General features: G+C 32.9%; 2 protein-coding genes across 3 annotated transcripts; one reads left to right on the forward strand and one right to left on the reverse strand.

Moving 5' to 3' along the window:
- Positions 1-431: 431 nt before the first annotated feature.
- Positions 432-8,518, reverse strand: LOC137807293 (cyclin-T1-3-like). 2 transcript variants are annotated; one of them, XM_068607876.1, is made up of 7 exons: positions 8,298-8,518; positions 4,868-5,167; positions 4,310-4,391; positions 2,942-3,076; positions 2,206-2,381; positions 2,015-2,115; positions 432-1,694 (listed from the first exon to the last, which is right to left on the reverse strand). In XM_068607876.1, exons 2-7 carry the CDS (start codon positions 5,095-5,097, stop codon positions 754-756), a joined length of 1,665 nt encoding a protein of 554 aa, XP_068463977.1. In that variant the 5' UTR covers positions 5,098-5,167; positions 8,298-8,518; the 3' UTR covers positions 432-753. The 2 variants fall into 2 exon arrangements, with proteins under 2 accessions (XP_068463977.1, XP_068463976.1); XM_068607875.1 differs by having other exon boundaries at positions 1,964-2,115.
- Positions 8,519-17,527: 9,009 nt separating this feature from the next.
- Positions 17,528-25,524, forward strand: LOC137807294 (uncharacterized). Its single transcript, XM_068607877.1, has 3 exons — positions 17,528-18,045; positions 18,143-19,384; positions 24,894-25,524. The coding sequence occupies exons 1-3, from the start codon at positions 17,567-17,569 to the stop codon at positions 25,498-25,500; spliced, it is 2,328 nt and encodes a 775-aa protein (XP_068463978.1). The 5' UTR covers positions 17,528-17,566; the 3' UTR covers positions 25,501-25,524.
- Positions 25,525-25,569: the final 45 nt, after the last annotated feature.

The raw sequence follows: 25,569 nt of genomic DNA on the forward strand, positions 1-25,569 counted from the left end.
TAAAATCAGTCACATATTAGCTAATTTGGATTTTGAAATTTTATTTTTAAAATCAGTCAATTTAAACCAATATTTGCATAGTGAGGCTCCTAAAAGAAAAATGACGCATATCTCGAACGAACACAACACCCCACACAGCACACACGTAACGTTACCTCTCCCTTGCATCGTCGACCTCGATGAAATCCACTTCAATGACACTAAAATGATATTGATGGCTATGTTGTTCGTGAAAGAGACAATGTGATATATATCTTAATAAAACATCCCTAAAAAGTTAAACTTGCATCATTTATGTTTTCACTCAACCGTAAAGAAATGATAATAACATTGTGTCAGACTTTTCTGCCAAAATCCCTTGAGATTCTCAGTAGGTGAATGGTAGTTTACATAGAATTCATATTTTCAAATGGCATGTTTAGCACCGCAACTCAGGAAAATATATTCATATGTATTAAATTAAATAAATAGCAATAAGGTTCTCATACAACCCCCTCCCCTCCCCCGCAAAAAATAGCAATAATAATAAGCCTTTAATGGCACTACCAAAACTGAGGCATCCCGTTCCTTAAATAATAAAATGTATAAGGCAAACAAGAGCATCCAGAATCATTAATTCTTTAGCAACCGATTAGCCAAATCACAATAGGCAAATAAAGGACAGCAGAATATTCACCTCAACAATGAGTTTGCTCCCCATTCCTTGTGTTTTCCCTGGTCTTACATAACCAACTATCCCCCTTCCTAGTTCCTTTATTCAGCAAGATCATTGTGATAACTGGAATCGAGCCGCTTTTTCATCTCTGGTTGCTTGCCTGGAGGGCTTCCCATCCTTCTCTTGCGATTGTTCAACGAGGAAGAAGCATCATCAATCATCTCCCCTTCCTCTGCATTGTCCTCATCCATATCTTTCTGAAACTGCCCCTTCATGCTCGTGTGTCTACCATCTCTAGTTTCCTCATGGTTCTTGCCGTGATGATCTTCACTATCATGCTTAGACCAGTTCTGTCTTCTCTCGCGCTTATTTTTCTCATCCTCAACTGCCAATTCAACTCCATCTTCAAGCTCCCTCTCAATGAGATCATCCTCATCCATTACATCTTTCTTTAACGTCATTTCCACTCGTTCCTTTCTCCTCTTCTCCATTGCAGCCTTTAACTTATCTTTGTCAATCATCTTAATTGCTTCTTTGGGTGAATGACTCAGTGGGCCTTCACGACGCTCCATATTTCGACCAACATTGCTGCCAGAATTGTATAATACTGATTCATCTCTCCTTCCTAGTTCTGCACCCTCCTTAGTCCCAACCATCCTGTCTTGGTCTCCTGCAACTATTCGATCAGAGACAGATTTAGATCTATTTGACACATCTCTCTTGTTATCTTTCTGAGTCAACTGCTCTGAATTCCGAGACTCCCTATTATCCAAGTCCATCTTGTGATCAGTAATGTCACTGCCCATTTCTGCACTTCCATCGTTGCTTTGGTTCTCAGTTCCTCTTTGCGGCACCACAGTTCTTTCTACAGATGAGTGTTGGGGGGCTTGAGATGATATTTGCTTTGACGCTTGCTCCTCATTCACAGCAGGCGCCTTTGTAGTAGATCTTGTTCCTCCAGCACTTCCTTCTACTTCACTTCCCTGTGCTGGTGGAAGTCTGTTCTGCTCATAGAGTTCCAGCATTTGATTGCTAACTTCTGCAAGAGAAAATACCAACAAGGACTGAGAAGGATATACAGAAGCATACAGACACACAAAAGGACAGCCTATTGTTAAACTACTCCGCATTAAACTGGGTTCTCTAGTGAAAATTTCAAACTTGATCAGAGTAAACAGGGATAAAACCATCCAGATAACTGACAATGACAGAAATCATATAATGCATTAATACAAAGGGAACACAAAAGGCCATCCAATCAGATCAATTTTAGTTAGCATGCAAATGAATTGAGGGGATGACACCAACCCTCTAATTGACGTGGGGTGACATCAAACTCTTGCCACCAAACCTTCTCACCATCTGATGGAAGCTTCACTTTCAAGAACTTAGCAGCCAGGAAAATGGCACCTGCCGCAATATGATGTGGCTTAAATTGCAGGCAGAGCGATGTCCTCAGCCTGAAAGCCACTTTCCAGTGTGTGAAGAAATATACTTCAAAAAATAAATTTAACAATGTTAAACTCAAACAAATGGCAACTTAATCATACCCATCATTAACAAAGTTCCACGCAACTTGAGCAAGGGCATTCTTTGCAACATTGAACTTCTTTATGGCCTCCACAAGAGGTTTATATGGATGTTGAACATTCAGATCAAAAGCTAAAGTCGCAAGCACAACCCTCTCTCCAAGTAAAATTAATTCTTTTTGCTGCTCATACACTTCCTGCATCGTTTAAGATTTCCATTGAACAAATATAAATATATCAAGGGTAAAGGAAAAAGAACCACAATAAAAGTGGAGTGTAAAAAATAAGTCAAAAAGGAACCGTGTAGATACTTTACCAATATACAGAAGTTGGAGATGGAAACAGATCAACAAAAAATAGGAAAGAGCATTTCCTTAATGATAAAATTTAGAAAAATTCCAGGCAACCAGTTCAAATTTACTAATTATTAAGCACGCAAGTTAAAAAAAACTTGGATACTATACATAATTTACAAGGTAGACAAACATTTTAGAGAATTTCAATATTCAGGACACCATGTTTGACATTATAACCTAGACAGATGGTGTTTTGGCTAGAAACTAACAAGTTGGAGAGAGGCACAGTCTTGAAGCAAATAGAAAAAAACTTAGTCCACTAGACAATTGGTGAAAGACAACAGACAGCAAGAAAAAGTCACTTGAGTTAAATGAAGTGGCAATAGATTTAAGCTAAATCCTAAGTTAAAATGTTGATGTACAGGAGTGAACTGATCAAAGCACCATCACTAATAAAACACCTTCTGCTTTATCCTCTGTGCAGCAGCAGGATCCTTCTTATGAATGATCTCATAAGAAACGAGAATAACATCCTTTAGTGGCCGGGGAGTCTCTTCAACCTTCCCAGCAAGGAACATGCAAACTGTTGCAATGGTCTGCAAAAAAGTTCATTGAGTGAATTATGAGATGCTGGTAAGTAATCAATCTTTCAAAGTACACAACTTTCACATGTAGCAATCTCGTAATAAAAAATTTGAGCATAACTACAATCCCCTTACATCAAATAATTATATTATAGAACTCAAATAATAAAGCACAGATGTTTTAAAGATTTTGACAGTTCACTAAACTCTAAAGTTGGAATTTGAAGTCAAATGTAAGAAGATACAAGAGTTAAATGGAATAGTAAATTGAGATATATGATCAAATTTTCACAGAAATGTCAACTTCCAAGGTTGCAAATTTAGAATATTCACTCACCTTCAACTACAAAATGGAAAGATTGCCTGCTCAAACCAGATTGCAAACAAAGTAGAAAACCCACCTAAATTAATAATATTTGGCAAAAATGACTATAAATTCTTAATTACAAATCCCTATTGAGAAACAATAATCCTGTACTCAGTATATAGACATCTTCCACATAGAAGTCCTTTTAAGTTATGCCCAATTTTTAAATATCAATACTCATTCTTTCATGTCCATCTCTCCCTCGTTTCATTATTTGTTATTCTGGTTACCAGTTCCCCCATGTAAACTTTCAACTGTACAGAATCTAGGAAATTTTTCCAGACTGAATGTGCACCCAAAACATTTTCAATACTGAGAGTAGTATATTACAGCCAGACATGTGTAAGACATAACACCCTGACCTCTCCAGGAATAGTTATCACAAAATGTTTTTAAATAACCAAAAACACAGTTAGCACATAAATAAACTCTAATTTCTTAAAGCCTGGGTTCCTCTTCTATGCTATTAATCTGACTTCCATCAAGACAAAATTTGGCAACACCACAATTTCTAGGTGTGTGTTCATAACACATGTTAGTTAGCTTTCATTTACTTTAAAAAAATAAAAAATCAAGCATATGCTTTTAAACAAGAGAAACAACCAATATTATAGACAAAAATCATCCACAGATTATCTACCAACCACGCATGTCAAGCATTGAAAATTAAAATTAAATCAAGGAAAATAATTCCGCACAACACAAACCATCTTCTAGATGGTAATATGATATTTCTATTTGTCTATTACATTTAATATATACTGGTTATCCACAATGACAAGTACACAAACATAGCACACTAAATTAAGTTGCAACTTAAGCTCTGGAGAGGTAAAATGCCTACTACATAATATCTATTTAAAAGTGCAACAACCCACCCTTCTGTCGTTCTTTGCGTGAGATTGTCGAAGAAAGAATCGATGACAAAAGATTATGGCCGTTGCTATAGTTACCTGAGGCCTGCACAGACCAACATTACAATTAATATACAAACCTCCAACTGAATTTCAAAAATAGGATATAAATATTTACATGGTGAAAGAAAAAGTAATTGCATTCAAAGCGTAGTAGCCATATCTATCTTGCAAATACTCCAAAAATATATAATTATAAGATATTAAAGAACCAAGTAAAGCAGAAAGGATAACCAAATAGCAAAACAAATTAAGCCAGCATATGTTGATAATGCTTTCAATATCTGGCACTGGTGGGGTATATCATTCAGATAAAAAGCAGTATAATTTTAGGAATGGTTTCATCAAAAACATCACTGTTAAGAAATTGGAAAGAAAATAAGGGGTTGCAGAAGTGAAAGGGAAATATAGATAAAGTAAAACAACAGAATGAAACATACATCCATTAGAGCAAGAATGTGAATCAAGAATGTGAATCAAGAAAGAAATAATTATTTATAATATCAGTAGCAGCAAACTCACACTTTAAGTCTCATGCCCAGATCCTGCAAGAATGTGCAATATGACTTGCGCAGATATGTCTCTTTCTTCAAGTCAATCCCATCTTTTCTTGATGGGGAATGTTCCTCTATTTCTTTTCTAGACATATACCAGCGACCCAATGATTCCTCTTGCTTGTCTTTAGAATTTTTACCAGAGTTTCCATCAGATGCTCCATGATTTGGCAACTCTCCAGGCATAAGTCCTGCCATATATACCAGTTTTTTCTGTGCACAGAATCAATTCTGTATCATTTGTTCAACATCATGTAGCAGAAAGATTCTGAAAGACATATAAAAATAAGCGAATATCATGTGCCTGGAATCATGAATACTATTAAAGAAATGCAGAAATTGTAATCCACAGTAAAACTTGTGAGGAAAGAAAAAGAAAGAAAAAAATATAGCAACAAAAGAAAATAGAGGGTAGTTAGAAGAGAATTTCACTTGGGTATATTTAGATGTTCTTAAATGCTTTGCATCATGTTCAGCCCATCACCAAGGTTGAACAGTGAAAACTAAAAGGAAAGGCATGGATCAATATAGTAATGAACAAGAAGCTTGTAAAAGCAAGAAGACAATAACTAGAGCCTACAGCTACTCCAAGAGAACTCTTTCTTAAACTTTCTTCCAGTAAAAGAACGACCCAGCATTACTAACCCTCCTCCCTATAAACATGTAGCCTTCTCCTACATAACAAACATGGCACATCAGCTAGCTAATTAATTTCCTCTTACTCATCGTGCTTCCAGTTGTCATAAACCTTCAAGATCCTGAATTTCTTTTGGTCTTGGATCCAGCAATTAATCCTTGCCCTGTTGGGCCTGTTCAGTCCCGATGATCTGGCTTAGGTCCAAGATCCACTCATCATCATGGTTTATAATTGAGTGCTTGTTGTTGACCAGTTCTAACCTATGAAGCTCTGACTCTGGCACAAAATTGACACAACACAAGCACAAGGAAACAGCCAATGTCTAAAATCCTTTGTGTATATTGAACACATAGGGTTATGTTTATATAGAAAAAGAAACATACAGAAAATATGGGCCAAGCCCATTACATAGATAGAAATATCTAACAATATCTATAATATCTTGTATCTAGTAATCTAATAATATCTAACATATACAAATGTAATAACACAACTAAAATCTAATTAGAGAATTAAGATTTGTATAAATCACATTCTAAAATCAAGTTGTTCAATTTTCATATAATAGTGACATGGGAACACTCACCGCTTATATATACAAATATAATCAACATAACAAAATCTAAATTGAGAATTAAGATTTATATAAATCAAATTCTAAAATCAAACCTGTCCAATTTCCATATAATAGTGACCCTCGAAAATAGAATATTGAGAAACATATTTCTTACTAATTATAAGAACTAGTTAAGTCCAATGGAAACAAGCCTTAAAAAAATAATGGGCCTAAACTTGATTTTCTTTTATTTTTTATGATATATCTAGTATCTACGCAGCATTTAGCCAATAAAAGATGTCAACTTTCTTTACTCGTGCTCAGCTGGGTTGGAGAGGTGTCCAAACAGTGTCAAAAAGGTGTCTGAGCTGGAAAAAAGATTAATGAGTGTTAAAGTGTGTCTAACAAGTACCATGTCTGGTGTGGTTGGTCGAGCAATCACAACCTACACAATTGGTCGGGTTTCCCTTTAGGGAAGGAGGTTGCACGTGGAACCATGTGTGCATGGAGAACAATTTTTTTATTGGGCTTAGGTTTAAACCAAAACACCCATTGACCCAATAAGAGTTTTTGTGCGAGCAAAACCCGAAACCTCAAAATGAGATAGAACAGAAAACATGGTGATTCCACTGTTTCCACAATCTTTGGCAGTTTTCCTTTAGGGAAGGCACATAGAACCATCTGTGCATGAAGAACACTTTTTTATTGGGTTTGGGTTTAAACCAAAAACCCATTGACCCAATAAAAGTTTTTGCGAGCAAAACCCAGAACCTCAAAATGAGATAAAACAAAAAAAACACGGTGATTCCACCATTTCCAAAATCTTCGATAACGATCCTACTCTGGCATAATATTGCATGTGCTCTAAATTGGACATGGGGGGCAGAATCGTGAATCATGCAATTCGACGTTTTTAATCACGATTTTGACTACCATGTCTAATACCATCTTAGAATTAAACTAAAAGTTTAACTCAACCCCACAAAATTGACTTGTTAGAGGAGGATTGCCCAAGCTTTATAAGCTCTATTTGAGTCATGTCTAGTTTAGAGAGACTACACTCCAAAAGGTTCAATTTAAGGAAGTCTCAAAAGAGGCTAAATTATAGTGAGCTAGGAATGACAGCAATTAAGAAGGTTTTCCAACAAAAACCTAATTCCTTTAACCAAGAGGCAGCTATAACCAGGTGTATGAGGGGAGCGGCAAAACAGTTCCATAATTCATATGTACCTGCAGTGGTGTCAAGCCAGGCAACCCATTCACAAACAAAAGGCATACTTAAATCTAGAGAATGCAATCTCACCATGTCATGATGAGATGGGTTGCATTGTTGGCCTCCTTCTACAGATAACGCACACTTTTAGGGACCTCAACCAACAAACATCCCACAATGCCATAACCTCATACCCCCTCAGAAGCCTTGTCCAACACTATACATTCAACCTCGGTTATGACTCAATTAAATCATTCCAGTTCTCCCTCTATCTACTCTAACATTAGTTTTTCTGGGCGGTGTCTTTGCATGTAAACATCCACAATTCACTCTAGCCTTCACAACCAGAAAGTAGGAGTTTTTGGCCACAAGATAACCTACCGAACGAACCCAAAGACTAGTCCAGGCATAGGTTGAGAGAATGCAAAAAGCTACTAACATCCCAAACATACATATTAAAGTTAGATTACACGACGGTTTTGACGATATTTTACCAATGATAAAAAGATCTCCACCTTATATTCTCACATTCACACATAGAAAACAGTGCGAGATCATTCTAAGGAAGAAAGAGCGACACTGAACCTTTAATTGCCTATATGTTCTTTACTGTTCATTTTTCCCGAGTGAACCCTAATATGCTTCTCAAATCCAAAGAAACTGCGATCACAATGAGAAGAACCCACAAAACATGTACAATACCAATTCATTACCCAGATAAGACAAGAAAATTAAAATCATCCGTTCAATTGGTCCAACGGTGGGAAACAGTGGGAAAACGAGCAAAAACAGAAATACATGAGCAACAACCAAATTGGACGGCATTCCAAAAGGGTTTGTACAAACCAGTTGATAAAAGTGAAATTGGGAGGGGAATGATAAAGAAAAATGGAGTGAATTGAAAAGATATTAGGGAAAGTGATAGATCGATTAAACACGCTTCAAACAAGATAAGGGAAATGGAAAATAAAAAGAAAATCGTAGCGACTTACAGACTATAAAGGGAACAGGTAGAGAACCCTCGTCTTCCCAGAATCGGATGCAAGCTTTTTCGCCCTTCGATTTCCGCTGGCGCAGTCGCAGGTTGCAAGAACCCCAGCCTCGACCTTTCTTTGTTTCCCCCCACACTTTTTTTTTCCTTCGTTTTTGTTTTTTCACTCTCTCCCCTTTACAGCATAATAACATGGTTTATTTTACACAAATTGTTCAATATAATCATCAAAGGCATATTTAATGGGAATATAACCATTTTTAAACTATTTTGTTATGAATTACAGTATAATTAATGTTTTAGGAAAACATCAACTGTTCAAATAATTATTTTTGTCAGATTTTCAATGTAAAAATTATAAAATATTGTTAACATTTCAATTTTCTAAAATTAATAAAACTCGATAATCATGGTAAAATAATTGTATATTTTAAATCAACAGAAATAACATTCTTATCATAAAAGCATAAAAGCATATACAGTATAATCACAGTTAAAATAATATAATTTTATGGATAAACACTTCATCAAGTATGAATATATTCGATTTTTAATATAATAACAAAATTTTAATTTTAAATTTTAAATTTTATTAATGATTAAGATAATTAAACAGGTTGTATAGTCTTTACTAATTCCACGTATATATTACAAAATTAATGTTAATGTGTAATTAATTTTTGAAAAAGTTTTTTCTCCTTTATTTTTTATTTTTTATATTTAATTTTTTTAAAACATATATTAACATTAGTTTTATTTAAGTGTGCATGTTTCATTATATTAATTATTAATAAAGTTTAAATAAAATTAAAGTTGTTATATTAATATTATAATTTTTTATTGTATTAAAAACGAAATAATATCTTCCTTATTATCCAATCATTTAGGATTATATTTTAAAATGTTTATTTATTTTGTTATCTGAATTTTAATAATTTTTAATTATTTATTATAAACCCTAAACTTCTAAGACAATTAAACCTACTTTGAAAGAATTGTACAACTGATGATGAACCAGTTTTTTAAACTGATGAAACAATCATAGCTTAGTCATTCATAAACTAATATCTATAAACATATAAATATATACGGTACATTTAATTTCCTTGTACTGATTTGTAGTATTTAATTGGTGGAAAGGTTGCTCGTAATATTGTGTAATTTAATATCACTTATTAACTCAAATTTCCATAGTTTCTTGGGAAGGTTCTGTTATAGAAATTAATATTTGTCTAAGTATCAATATTTTATAGAGAGAGTGATAAAATATTACCATTAATTATTAAATAAAATTGAGTACAATTAATATTATTAAACTTTAGTCTTGGTAGTTAAGGTTTATAGATAGACGAGGATAAAAAAGACAATGACATCAAATGACATTAACATTGTATATTATTTGCTTTATTGTTACTTATTTGTTTATTTTAAGTGAGTATTAATGATTTTTTTTCTATTATTAAATAATTGGCATAAATAATGGTAACATTAATAAATTGTAATTAAATACAAAAGTTTTACAATCGTTTAATATAAAAAATTATTGAAGATACAATCAATAATCTTTTTATAAAATTAAAATCAACTAACATATTTGTGATTGTTTTATAGATTTTTTTCATGTATTATACTTACATTTAAATTTATATATGTAATTTCATTAAATGTACGGTGTAAAACATACATCGTCCAAAAGAGTTATCAATGTTATAAAACATTGTGTTATATTAGACATTTTTACACGATTCAATTTAATCTCAATATAATGTCCAATACTTTATCATATCATATGAAAGGAAATGAAAATTGACTTATGCTAATTTAATGTTAGTAGATATATGCTGGAAAAAAAAATGTTAGTAGATATAAATATTTTATTCTTATATATGAACCTTATCCAAAGAATCTTCAAAAGTGTCACTGCTCTTCTTTTTTTTTTAAATGACCTAAATTCATTCATGTATATGTCTTACTAAATTTCTCTTCTCACAGGATTTAAGTTAAGTGGATTAACAAAATATATAATTGACTTTAAGCACAATTTTTTTGTCTTACCAAGTATTTTAATCTAGTAATTTTTCAACTTATATGTTCAAAGTAATATTTACAAAGAGGTTTTTCAATCACATGGTACATAACTAGTCATATCAAGAGTAATAAATTCTAATTCCATGATTTTGTTTGAGTGATCCCAATTAATACATTGCAACTAAGTTTATCAACATAATAGTGTTTATAAAATGTCTCATTTGAACTAACATTTCAATTAACATCATTACACTTTTCAATACACCGGAATACTAATAATTTCAATACAATAAATTATTACATTTTTAGGTTATAAAATGAATAATATCACAACGACACAAATGATGATTAATTTTATAAATCCCTTTAAGGAAATTCATATTTCAAATATTCAATGTAAACAATTTTTTTAATAAAATAAATATTTTTTGTTCTACAATAAAGAAATGTTACTTTTCATTAAACTCAAATAAGCATCGACACATCACACATAAATAATCTAAAATCATTAATGTAACATCATTATAGTTTACATGCTAAATTGTAACTAGTATTTCCATTTCAATTCCTTTACTTTTTAAGGATGAATATTTGTTTCCATGTGTAAACAAAATTATTTATATTTTATCACACAATTTACATTCTTTGATAAAATTTAATGACGTTTGTCTATAGTATTATAGACCAATAATTTAATGTCTACATGAATCGAAATTATACACATGAGATTCTATATGTCTCAACACAACATCACATTTATGTCGACCACTCTTTTTAGTATCTTTTACGATGATTTACATTATTAAAAATAAAAATGTCTTGTCATGAAGTAGTAACAATGATACTAAAGTCATCTACCACTCCAAGTCATTTCCATCATCATATCTGAATATTATTAATAATTAAGCAATGATTAATATTTAAATTTAATAACTGCCAACAAAGTAACATTGTACAAGAGATGACTAATGGATGGTAGATCAAAAGCATTTTAAGCATCCAAACTTCTATATGGAGAGTTGAAGTGTCTCTTGATGTACCTAAAACCTAAAGTATTTGTCTTGTGTCTAGGTTAATATAAAATTAATCTTATTATTGAATCTGAACTTAAATATATAGGCTTTGTTGTTATTTTAATTAACACAAAAAAGTGTTAGTAATAGAGAATGTGAAACTAAACACATTTGACATATACTTCATCATACACTTTGTATTACGGATGTACAAAAAAGAAAAATTGTGCAATTTTTTTAAATGTTTGAAAATTCTTTCAGAGTGCAGTTAATATATTTTAGACATTATAACTAAAACAACTAATACTATTAATTTTGCTAGCTCCATACCAATGTTAGTCTCAATATAAGTAGTAAAAAATCAATTTAGTCCCTAAACTTTTTATTTTAGTTAATGTAATTCTAAATTTGTTTAAAACAACTCATTTTGATTAATTTTATAAATGCAACTAGTCTAATTAATGATAGAGCCAAACATAAAATGTATGCAACATTTTAAGTTTATGTAAAAAAATTATGTAGTTTTTGTAGGTTTTTATTGAGGTTTTTGTGCGTGGAGTGTTTATGAGACTTAGAGAGTGATTTTATTCACTTAGTTTGTGGAGATACAAATAACTTTGTTTTAGAAAAAATAGGAGACCTGGGTAGCAAAGAGAACAACTTGACAACTTCAGGGATATTTTTATCCAATGCCATGGAAAAGGTTCAAATTAATGATGTGCAAATGACCCAAAAGTTGCAACTAAGCCTATTAGAATTTCCTATGATATCCTTGGAAATTGAATTACATGCATTAACATCCACCTCCACTCGTTCTAATGCTTTGTTTGTATCAGGGAGAAAAATAGAGAGAGTGTATTTGAAATGATTTGAAGGGAAAGTGTGAAGAAAGTTAGAGTGTTTAGATTAAGGTAAATAGAGTGTGAAGTATAAAACAAATTTATGAAAGTTTGTGAGTGATGTGATAGATGTGATTGAAATTGTATTTTTTTTTAATTTATAAAAATTTAAGTTTATATATTTGCCCTTGTATTTAAAAATTATTAAAAAATTAATTTGATTGATTATTTGTGAATTATAATTGTTTTGAAATAAAATATTATTTTTGGTAATTGAAATATTATTTTTGGTATTGTATTGGAGTTAACTTCGAAAAAAATATAAATGACGTAAAATTTGTGTACCATGTTTACGATTATCATAAACTTTATTTAGAAAAAAGTTGTAATCGTGATTTATTTGTTTTTTTAATTATTGTTGTATGAAATTAAAATATTGTTTTTGTTATTGTGTTGGAGCATATTATTTTAGATACTCTATTGGATATATAATTTGATGAAGAAAAAAAAATTATGAAATAAATATTAATGCAATAAATTATAATTTAAAGCAAAATTCATGGATAAAGTTCGTGCATAACAAATATTATAAATGTGCATTCGTGTCAGACTCTATTGCATTCAATACTCTATTGCATAACAAACATAAAAAAACCACATATGCATAATAAAATACAACCAAATTTTTACATAGTTTAGGCATTTGTATTCATTATCTCCACAAACTTTCTCATTTGTCGCTCGAGAGGTATACTAAAGAGTTGTTTCACCGCATTAGGATGACCACACATGAAGTTGTAACAGTTATCCAACAGATCTTCATCTTGTATGTTCATCTCCACTAACATTTCCCAGATATCAGATTCAGAGTATTGAAAAGTCGATGTACGACGGAGTGTGTGCGTGTGTTCACAAAATATGGAGTTTTGTTCTTATTTTGCAATAACATGACGTTTATTATATTGCAAATTTTCTTTTGTAGGATTAGCCACTCGTTGTGATGGCAAAGCGACAACCTTAGATGAAATGGCTTGTCGCTCTGCAATATGACACAACATATCTGAATGATCGCTACCCCCCCAAGGATATCAATTAATCCTTAAAACCTTGTATTAAGCCTTTCCAATTATATATCAGTGACATTCACCATGAGGGCTTTTCTTTTTGATCCCCTAGAAGAAGAAGTACCATCTTATAGCTGGGATGATTGAGGTGGCATCGATAGGGGTGTCAGATTAGAATCAGTACTGTATGAATTGTCATTAGGGTCAACTAAGCGAGGAGTTTCACATTGGGTGCATCAATATCTGACTCCTCTAGGATGTACTCTATATTGTGATCATTAAGATTTACATTAAAATGATGAGACTGAGTTCGAGCTTATGACTGTAGTGTTGTTCTCCAACTGTGCCGGTAGCACAATCAAGCCCCCATAAGTTTTCCATTGAGTTGTAGTGCCTGGTGAGTTTAACACGCCACTTTGCGACTGTGGGTTTTTCCTGTTCATTAATGAAAAGAAATACATTGATATTCATGATTAATGGTTATCAACACATCCCACACTTCATCCTCAACCTAAAAATTTTTTGAGCTTTGATTCCAATCGAAACCACTCATACCACTAAATAGAGCATGAATCTCACGCCATCTGTCCTTAAGGCTTGCATGCCTGTTCTTCACATGATTTTTTTTAATCCTTACCAATCCACTTTCATGTAGGGATTTAACGATATTTGTGTAACCCTGAGTCATCCAACTACCGTCAATGCGATTACCCATAAATGCTTCATCGATCATGGCCTTCGGCAATCGAAAATCCATGTCGGTAGTTCGTTTTTTGTGTTCACAGATATCTGCAAATGACTATGGAGCAATACCCTTCCCGCGATCCATGATAAAACCTAATAAAAAAATTAAACTTTTATAATAAAATAAATAGTTCCATACGTAAATATTAATAAAGGTGGAATGTCAACATTAAACCATGAAATTGTTCTTACAACAATATAAATATAAGTTCACGTATGTTACATAAAATTAATTATTACAATAACCTGTCCACATTTCATTTACTATAGTATCCCTAATTTGTGACCCGAGCCTCTAATTATCTTCATGAGTTTGCGAGTGTAACACATTTATATCCCCTTGCATCAAGTCACGATCAACTTCTTCCAACAAAGACTCATCATTATCCACTCCGCGAAAAAAGTTATGAAGAATATAACATGCTAAAACAATATCGGTCATAGTCTCCACAGAGTAATGAGGCTTTGTTTCACTAACAATAATTGAGAATCGTTTTTTGAGGACACCAAATGTTCTATCCATAACATTTCTAAGTAAGGAATGACGATGATTAAACAATTAGCGTGCATTTTGTGGAGCTCTTTAGGAATACTCTTTTAAATGGTATCGAACTCTGCGATATGGAGTTATAACTTGGGGTTTGAGCATAAAACCAACGTTTCCAAGGTAGTATTTTCCTACAACCATCCATTAACACTTATTACTTATAAGTAATGTCACCAAATGAATATTTATTGCACTTGTAAACAAAGCACTAAACTAACCTTTTGGAATGACCAATGGATCCTCTCGTATAAATGCATCCTTCAATATCTTAGAATCAAAAGTGGTTCATTCCCACCCGACAAAAACATATGTGAATTTCATGTCAGAATAACAAGCAACAAATACGTTTTGAGTTGGCCATTATTTTCTTCCACGAAAATGAGGTGCATCAGCTCATGGGACTTTGACATGGACATGAGTGTCGTCTATGACACCTAAACAATCTTATTACGCAATAAATTCACATTTATAAATAACTTCAATTAAATATTTAAGTATTGTTTCTCGTATTCATACCTTAAAGTATGGAAAAAATCGATTGTTGTTTAAGATATGAGATTCAACCTCGGTCCCAGATGGTTGAATTAAGAACTCTCCATGCAACATCAATATTGCCTTCAAAACATTATGAAAGTGACGAGATATTGTTTCCTCAGATCGAAGAAAGAAGAACGAAACACTTTGATTCTTTACGTTATGACAAATGATGTGTAAAAATATAGTCAATTGTTCTTCAATTGTAGATCGAAATGCATCTTTAACCATCCCCGTTTCTCTTAGTTGGTGACATAAATTAATAAATGCTTTCGGACCCATGTGAATAATGTCATGACATCTTTCAGTACGAACCTAGTACGACATCAATTCTTACTAACAATGCTCTTTTTATGGAACCAACTCCGGCATAACATTATTTGTCTCCGTTAACACATACAACACATTCAATCCATATTCAATCTTGCAAAATATTGTCATTACTGCTACTTGCGTCTGCAAATTTATTTGTTCTTGTATTTATGAAATTAGTGTGAAATCGACACCAATAACATCAAGATTCATGTCATTCGTACTAGACATTTACACATTGTCAAAAATACATAGACCAATGATTATCGCCATCCATTATCACTAAAGCTTCACAATCATATAAGTTTAACTATTAGGTTCAAAGAACCATATTTCAAAGAAAATAAGAGTACCTAAAATATAAAATTAAACTATATAATTAATTTATAAGATCTTAGCGTAAAATTATTTTAGATTTTAGATTGTGCTTTCTCCACTTCTAAGATTTTTATTTTAAGTTTTTTTTACTTCATCTTAAAAAAACATTATATGTAAAGTAGTATTTTTATACTTATAATTGATTTATAAATTTAAAAATAACATTCTTTATACTTATAACTATTTTATAAATTCACAATAATATTTATCAACTTTTTTTTACTTCATTTTTAAACAATTAAATATTATATCTAAAGTATTTGTACAGTAGTATTTTAAAAAATTAAAATATTCTTTATACTTATAACTATTTTATAAATTCAAAATACTATTTATATAGTTTTTTTACGTTTTTTTTTTAAAATTCAGTATTATATGTAAAGTAGGCTTTTCCAAATATTTTCTGCAAAGTAGTATTTTTAAATCTTTAAATATTCTTTATAGTTTTAATTATTTTATAAATTTAAAATAATATTTATAATTTTTTTTACTTTAATTTTTCAAAAAATATTCAATATTATATGTAAAGTAGGTGTTTCTAAATATTAAAACGTACAAGTAGTATTTTAAATCTTTAAATATTTGTTATACTTATAATTATTTCTTAAATTTAAAATAATGTTTATAATTTTTTTACTTGATTTAAAAAAAACTAAATGCTGTAAAGTAGTTTTTCAAATATTTAAATATTGTTTATGTTTATAATTATTTCTTAAATTCAAAATAATATTTATAATTTTTTTACCTGATTTTTAAAAACAAATTAAATACTGTAAAGTAGTACTTTCAAATATTTAAATATTCTTTTACTTTATTTTTTTTAAAATAATTCAATATATTATATGTTGAGTAGAACAAGTAGTATTTTTAAATCTTTAGATATTCTTTATACTTATACTTATTTCTTAAATTTAAAATAATACTTATAATTCTTTTACTTGATTTAAAAAAAATCAATATTATATGTAGAGTAGACTTTTTCAAATATTAAAACGTATAAGTAGTATTTTAAAATCTTTAAATATTCTTTATACGTATAACTATTTCTTAAATATTAAAACGAGTAATATTTATTATATAGATCAAAATCAGTTTTACAAGTTAAATATAAATAAATTTTGATATCTTAATTAACTCTACTTAATGTTATTATCTAAAAAATATTTATGTTTTAAACCTAATTACCATTTTTAATCTTTATGATATGAGATTATGATAAATAATACACTTATTAAAAAAATAAACCACCTAATTATCATTATATTTGTTCAGCCAATTAGTTTTTTTTTCATAATATTATTTGCTTTTCGGGTGGACACTAACTGAAAAAAAATAATTCTATTGACACAATTTTTTCTATTGATTTTATAAAAACTAATTCGCCAAAGGTAATATGTTTCTCTGAAAAGCCTAAAGTAGGATGTAAATTTATGTTGTTTTTTTTTCTTTTCTTCTTTTCATCCCAATAGCAAAAGTTTTAGAATTCAACTCATTTGCATACAACCATTTTTGTGAGTCTAGAACGGTTTCAAATGTAAATTCATGTTCTAACTAAACTGTGTCATTTTTTTAAAAAACATATTAAAACAAACTATATTTATTTTGGCCACTTATGTTAAGATAAAAAATAATATTAAACGTAAATTTTCTAATTCTTGTAGAAACTAGTTAAATCTCAATATTTCCAAAGGCTATTTATTAAACATTTTTTTATTACTACTTAAATTCTAGAATAATAATAAAAAAACATGGAAAATGCTTATTAAAAAAAAGCAAAAACTAACGAACCATTCTGCCCGTCGGCGAGAAGAATGGAGAAGAAGAAACAGAGAATTAAGAGAAAAAGGAAGGAAAAACCCTCGGCGCGTGAACTTCACCGTCCTCGTTCCTCAGATGCCAATGCCATTTTTGCTCTGTTACTCGCATCACTCTGCAGCAGACCCAACTCTGTTATCTTGATCAACAAATGCTTATTCAAACTTCGCCGTTCACTTCTTATCTCGCAGACCTCGCTGACGTCCACTTTGGCGTTGCTCCCAACCCTACTCCGCTCCACGCGGGTGGAAAACGTGTGCCTCGCGGCAGACATCATCGGCGCCGCCTCGCTCGTTTCCTTCGACGCCAACGAGGAAATCGCTTCCGATTCTGAAACCGTCAAGGGACTAATCTCGCTGTTGCACAGTCCTAAGAGAAAGGTTCTGTTATCTGCCTGCAATGCTGTTTTAGACTTTTCCACTACCATCTGCGCCCGACGACAATTGCTCAAATTTTCCGCGTTGAACAAATTGATGTAAGCATTTATGCTGTGTGTCGTTTTACTTTTGTTTTAAAGTTTATTAAAGTAAGTATGTGATGGATGACTGAACAATCGAATTGACATTACTTAGGTCTGTGTTTCTTCAGATTTTCAAGGGTTTTGAATGTGTCTGTTTATGGTCTGAGGGTGATGGAAGTTTTCGTTCTCTTAAGATTGGGATTACGGAAGATAAACTGTCATTGGTTTTTCTCACTGCAACTGTTGCTCTTATCAATGCCTGTGAAGCTGAGCAGCTACAGGGTATCCCACAAAGTCTTTCTGAGTCATTTTTGGGAATTTTGAAACAGATAAGGGTGAGAGTGAGTGATCAAGAGGTGATCAAAGGTGCTGGGAAATGGAATGAAGAAGGGCAGCTTTGTAAAAGTAGCATTACAGTTAGTAATCTTGCAGAATGCATCTTTAGGCTTTCCATTAACGCTTCTCAACTTACTGGCTCTTTGTCCTTTGAAGTGGTTCAAAGGGGTCTTTTTGGTGGGAGTGATACTAGTTTTAAAGATTTTATATCAAATTACTGGGAGGTTTCGCCTTTTCTGCTGGCGAGGACCACGAGGGATCCACATATGCATGATATGTTTGGTGCATTTGTTCAGTCTTTGAGCTGGAAAGGGAACGTTCCTTCCCTTCTTTCCTCAATTCTTCAAGGATTAGTGGCTTGTTTCCCTATTGCCTCAGATGAACAAAACATACTTAATTTTCTGAATGAGGCAAAAGATAGACTTGGTTGTCCTATAATCTACCAGCAGGATATACGTGTTGTCAAAACAGAGAGGCAATCGAGAAAAGAAATGCATTACTTCCAGGACTTTAATTCAGGCTGCATTAAGGAACCTCTCTATTTTACTTTTCATGAGATCTTAAAATGTGGACAAGCATATAACGAGGGATATACTGTTGCTCTGCGTGGTCTGGAGTTTCGCTATCAGAGCATTTCGGCTATTGCAGATACATTAGCACTTATGTTTGGTCAACCTTCAGTTGGTGCTAACTTGTACTTAACCCCCCCTAATTCCCAGGGTTTGGCTTGTCACTTTGATGACCACTGTGTATTTGTATGCCAGATTTTTGGTTCCAAGCAGTGGACTGTATATTCTCCACCCAGTCAGTTGTTACCTCGCTTATATGATAATTTACTTGGTTCTGTTGTTGAATATGCAAAGGCTGGTAGACGAGAGTTCTTTCTCAGGGAAGGTGATATATTATATATTCCCAGAGGTTTTCCTCACAAGGCATATACACAATCTGGTGTCGGTGATGGTTCTCCTGGGTTCTCATTGCACCTTACCCTTAGTATTGAGGTTGAACCTCCTTTTGAGTAAGTAAAAGTTAACTTCAACTGAACTATTATTGTTTCAAATACAGTAATCTCTTTTTATCAAACTTCCCTTGTTCATTTGCAACTACAACTTTATTAATTTTATTATGACCCTCTATTATTTCATTTTCTGCTTTTCTTTTCTGTTCCTTTTGTCTCTGCTATTTAACATTGTGGTTATAAATTCCATTAGTTGTTGTTTTCTGCATGTAATGAAATTGACAATATTTGACTAGCTGATGTTTATGGTGGGGCCTCTACTTTTTCTTGGTCTGCCTTTACCCCTGCTGCAGCTAAAACAACATGCCCCAAATTTTGTAGCTCCAAATATGCATGTCTTCTTGTTAACCGGTAATTGATGCCGGATTAAAGTTTGGAAGACTTTTCTCAAGTGTTCAACTGGCAGGACTACTTTGGCTGTAAATGAAAATGTCATAAAAGAAAACTGAAGCAAATTTCCTCAAAAATGATCTCAACATCTTGAGCGCAAGGGATTAAAAAGTAGAAGGTGCATTCTTAAGGCCAAATTTGGTGGTATCCTAATTTAAGGCCCAACTTGGAAAAAATGGTTTCCCTTACTAATTTATCAAGTAATTCATCTATTACCGGTTTAGGGGATTTATCAGGAATGGTCATATTATTAAGAGATTTTGCAATCAATGCAAAATTACCAACTTCCATCCTTCTTTTGCACCAAAATGACAGGACTTAAGAATGCTCAGTCTAATGATTCCTGCATACTGACCAACTAGTTTCTCAATTTCAGTTTTCTGATAGTGTGGATACCTATATGGTCTCAGGTTTGGAATTGAAGCTCCTTCCTTCAAGGTAATGGCATGATTTTGTCTTGAAGGAGGCAGCCCTTGAGGCTCCTCAAACCCCCCTGCAAAGTCATGCAATAACTGCTACACAGTCTCTTGACGTGGCTCCTCTGGTTGCTTTTTTAATTCGGCCATAAAACAATTTATTGAAAACCCCTGCTGTACGTCTTTCATCATTTTTACCATTGCTTGAACTGAAACAGAAGCCTTGTAGAGAGATGGATCCCCTCTAAGCACCACTTCTTTGTGAGCTCTTTGAAGTTGTCTTTGATCTCCCCCAATTCCTCTAACCGTTCCAGCCTCAACACTATCAACTCCATGTAAGTCGAAGGAATAAAAGTTTTGCTGAATCTCCAGTCCTTGTAATTTGAGCTTCATTTCATAGCACATCCCCCTCTCCTCTCCTTATAGCCATCTCCTAAATTCACCCAATAAGTGGGGGTCTTCAAATAGGGACCCTCATGTTTTTCACTAGGTTCTGTGAGACAAACTAGTGAGTGGCACCACTGTCTATAAGGACAGTCACTTGTTGGTTACCAAGAGTTCCCCATAATTTAAGAACCCTCTTGGGTGTGAGGCCAGCCATACTTTGAAGGTCCAGGCAGCTGCACACGTCCACTTGTGTCTCCATTGTTTCTTCTAAAAGCATTGCCCCGTAATGCTTATTCTTACACATGTTCCAGTGTGAATTTCTCTCATCACAGGTAAAGCACAACCCCTTCCTTATTTTCTCATGATATTCTGCCTTTGGAAGCTGTCGAATCCTTCTACCTTTGTTTTCATAGTCCTCCGCTGCTTCAATCATGGTCCCATTGGCATGATGTGTTCCTCTGTTATTAGTGGCAACATTGTTATACTGCTGGCCAGTTTCAACCCCATTTCTCCAGGTAGTTCTTCTGGTCTCATGATTACTAAGGTTTCTTTATCCTGTACTTTTCCCTGCTAATTCCAGCAATATTTCTTCTTGGAGTTTTGGAACCCTCAAGGCTTCTTGGACAGATTGAGTTCTTTGCAACCTTAAAACCTTTTCCAAAGGACTACGAAGGCTCATAAGAATATGCTTAAGGAAATGGAATCGTCTACTGCTGCTCAAGCTAGCAATTCATCGAATTCCTCCAAATATGTCCCTAAAGAACCTGACTGATTCAATCTTAATACTCTGACAATGGGTCCTCACAATTTCTATCATCAAATCCTGCATCATATAAATTCTACTCATGCAGTGCCTCATCCATGCAAAGGCTTTTCCTTCCATAGGCATCAAGATCAGTTTTGCCTTCTGTCCCTCTGGGACATCCTCCAATATGAAATATTTGCTCGCATTTGGCTCTCCAATGACGATACCCATTTCCATAAAAAACTGGAAAAGGACTTTTTGTAGGTTTTTTTCCCTTCCAACTATGATGTTGATTCTTTCATCATTTCTTTAAATATTTCATTCCCTTCTCCATCACTTCAAACTGCTGCTTGTTAAGGTTTTGTTTCTCATCATGACTGCGCTGCATCTCCTCCATTTTTTATCCATGTTCTTTGTTTGACACCATGATGTGTCCGCTAATTTCTGAGCAACAAAGCTCCAAGAATCTGCCACAACTAACACCCACAATTCCCAGATCAACTGCTTTAAATAGCAATTGATAGAACTCTTCTTGACAAAGATAGAAGGAAAGATGATTCTTTAGTGATTATATCTCCATCGGAGAATGGCACAAGTTCTAGATATTTTGAGAGGTCTGCTCTACTCCTTACTACTTTCTAATTCTGAAGAATCCCTCGACAGTCTCTGATTAAACCCCTTTTATGGTAACAGATTTACAGTTTATAACAGAAAACTACCCTTACATGGGCCCATCCAACTGTGGCCCAACTTCTTCCTCCTAAAATACACTTGCTCAAAGTTCTTGTATCATAATGTTAAATCTGTACCTGCCCCTTTCTCTCGTATTCTATTAAAGGAATGCATTTGTGGTAGGAAAAAACATATTTGAATAAAAAAAGGAAGATATATCATTTTACATGTTTCATATGGCATAGATTTTGCACAACTATGCCATAATTGCATGATGTCACGGACATTACTCGTACGTAAAACAGAACTTTAAAGCATATATTTCCAATAACAGATAAACTATAGGTACACAAACAGTTATACTTATATATTGGTTAAATCCCAGCCTCTCAGGATGTAGAGTGCAAGTACGCAAAATCAAGTTGTATAGAACTTTGATTGGGTATACTCTACCCTTCCATTTTATTGTGTGATGGCTAATGTATCCATTTAAATGTTAAAACTGTAAACAGAAAAGGTAAATAACTCACAAGTCACAAATATAAGCAAAGAATCTGAAATTTGAATGAAGGAAGAATTCCTTAGAAAAGAATTATGGATAAAACCCAAGAGAATTATTATCGGAAACATCTTGTCTTGAAGATATTTTATGGGCCCTTTTCCTAATAAATTTGATGGTCTCCATCTAAGTATTCAAGCACTTATGTGCATCCACCAGAGGAAGGAGGCCTATGCCAGGAATTAGTGGTTGGATCAAGTGGCCTGTGACCAATGGTATCTTCCATTGGCAGTGAATGGGAAACAAACACATGGTCAGTGACTGACAGTAAAAGTGAGGATGATGTTGTCAAGGATTATGAATCTGGTTGATAACTTGAATTCGTTTACAAAGTACTACTTTCCAAAATAGAAAATCATGAAAAAGAATTACTGCAAAAATAGGATAGGGAAAACATGGAGGTAATCCTTCCAAAGTTATTACAGCATCTTAGATATTTCTTTTATGCCTGTGGCAATTTCCTCTATATGGTGTGAGATTTTATATTTTCTCTTTTTCTCTGGCCACTTCATTAGTTCAATGTATTGTTTTACTATTAGAGAGTTGTTGCTAGAATCAAGCTTAGTTCATTGTATTATGTTATGATGTAACAAAATCCTGATTATCACCATGCTATATAGTCCAGTGAGTTTGGTGCTAGGAAGAAAATGGCTCACATGCAATCTCCCATGCAATCTCCCATGCCCATGGATGAATCTCATATTTGTACCGTCAAATGTAATGTAATGTGTCTATTCTGTAGATATACAAATGCAGTTAATTGATGTTTTTAATGCTTATAGTGATCAAATTATATAATACAACATATGATTTCAATAATACTTGATAATATCATTGTCAATTCTTTTTGCTCTTTTTTCAATGGGAAATTAGAAATTATGTTCTGATAGAAAAATATTATCTACATCACAACTACACTTTTAACAGTCCTGGTCCACTTTCGTTGGCAAACATGCTTGTTTGAAAAAATTCTGAATCAATAAGCCGTTATGATAGTGGTTACATCTTGATGTTATCATTCCTGTCCAGTCAAATCTGCTCTATCTTTGACTAAATGGAACCAGTAGGCCATTCAGTCCGATAACAATGGCAATAAGCATGGGCCTACATTCATGGGAAGGGGCCAGCTACTCCCCCATTAATGAATTATTTTTCTAGTTTTATTTAAATATGCAGCAAAAAGATTACTCATATTAAATATTTATACTATTTGTATTTTTAAATAAGTGTTGCTGTTTTGCTCCTGGCCTTAAGTTCGATTGGTTGGTTATCAAATTGTACAGGAGCACAGGACAACCTATTGAATATTGATTGAACCACTAAGACTGCCAGCGTTTGGTCTGTTGTAACATCACAAAATATTGCTTGCAGCAACATCATCTAACACCTCTTGTTCCTTAGCAATTAATTCTCATATTTTTCATTGATGTTAAGAATTATGAATGCATTTATTTTCTTTATTAGTTATTTTTGTTCCTTCAAGTTGAAGGTGTATATTGTTTTCTATTGAGTGATTAAAAATTATTTGATAGATGTTGTTTCTGAAGCAGAAGACTGAAGCAATGCATGTGGAATGACCCACACTAAAATCAATTATTAAAATTAGACAAGTCTGCAGGACATATGGGCAGGCTTTTTAGACACATGTCTTTGGAAAGCTGGTTCATGGACCATTTTTTCTAGTATTTTTATGTAATAATGATGCCTATGTCAATTATTACTCTATTGATAAGGATGAATATAAATTTTTTCAACCTTTCATCTTTTGGTTGGTCTGTTCTCAATACCACATGAAGATTGAAAGTGGGATTTACTATGTTTGGTTAATGTGAGATATGTTATAACTTGATCTCTTTCTTCGGGAAGATCATTTAATCATTAGGTCTTCCTATTAATTCATGATTATTTTCCTATTTTATTTCAAATTTCCTTTTCCTTTGATTGTGCGTGATTGCTTGATTGTAGGTTATATCTGTGCCCCATATTGATATTTTTACTTGGAAATGATTGAAGAGACTATAAGCACTGTGGATGACAATCCTGTCCCGTTCTCAAAGAACTGCAGTGATCCAAATCCTTATTTTAACATTCAATTATGTGATTAAAAAAAAATAAGAAACTTGGTTCGATAAATATTGAGTTTAAATCATATTAGAAATCTTGATTTTTGTTGTCCATGGCACTGTGCACTCTGTTAATGATGCAAACTGCATCACATTACAAATGAAAGATTGCTCTTGCTACTTTAGGGTTCAAAATATTGTAGCCATGATTAAAATGTTGTTATCTTTAATGCTCTAAATATCTTAGTTAACTCATTGTGTTTTTGTCATGAAACAGGTGGGGAGGAGTAGCTCATTTTGCACTTCACCGCTGGAGTGAAAACCAGAAAAGACTGTTTTATGATGGCTCAAATTTTTTGTCTCAAAAACTTGTTCTAGTGTCTGTGAATCTGTTACATGTTGCCATTGGGATCATTAGCAATTTGGATCCTAGCTTTAGGAAAGCATGCTTGACTGCTGCAGTTTCATTGCCGCCAGTTGTTTATGATAGTCTTTTTCAGGGTCAGAGGAATACTTTTTTCTACTTAATTGATAAAATTTGTACTGAATCTAGATTCATGGAAGTCATTAGTAGCATTGAGGTTGCAGTTCAGAAAAATGAAGATCCATTCCAGCAAATCCGATGGCTTTGGGTTCTTTGTATGGAAAAAGAAACCAACAGTGAATACAACACCAATAAATCTTTCATGAGTGAAGATATACTTTCTTTGTGTGCCGAACACAAGGATAAATTAGAAGCTGTTTTTCTGAATGTCAAGTCAAGGTTTTGTAGTGAGGTGGTATTTGAAGAAGTTGTAACTAATCACAGGACGCTGCTCCAGAAATACAGAAGTACCAGAAAGCAATATATTAATGGAATGGTTTCACTTCATGATAAATTATAATACTACTGTTTTATTTGTGTTTAACTTTACTGTTTCGGCGTAGAATGTATGAGATCATTTTTATCTAGT

Source organism: Phaseolus vulgaris, chromosome 3 (genome assembly GCF_000499845.2).
Source record: "Phaseolus vulgaris cultivar G19833 chromosome 3, P. vulgaris v2.0, whole genome shotgun sequence".
Taxonomy (NCBI): domain Eukaryota; kingdom Viridiplantae; phylum Streptophyta; class Magnoliopsida; order Fabales; family Fabaceae; genus Phaseolus; species Phaseolus vulgaris.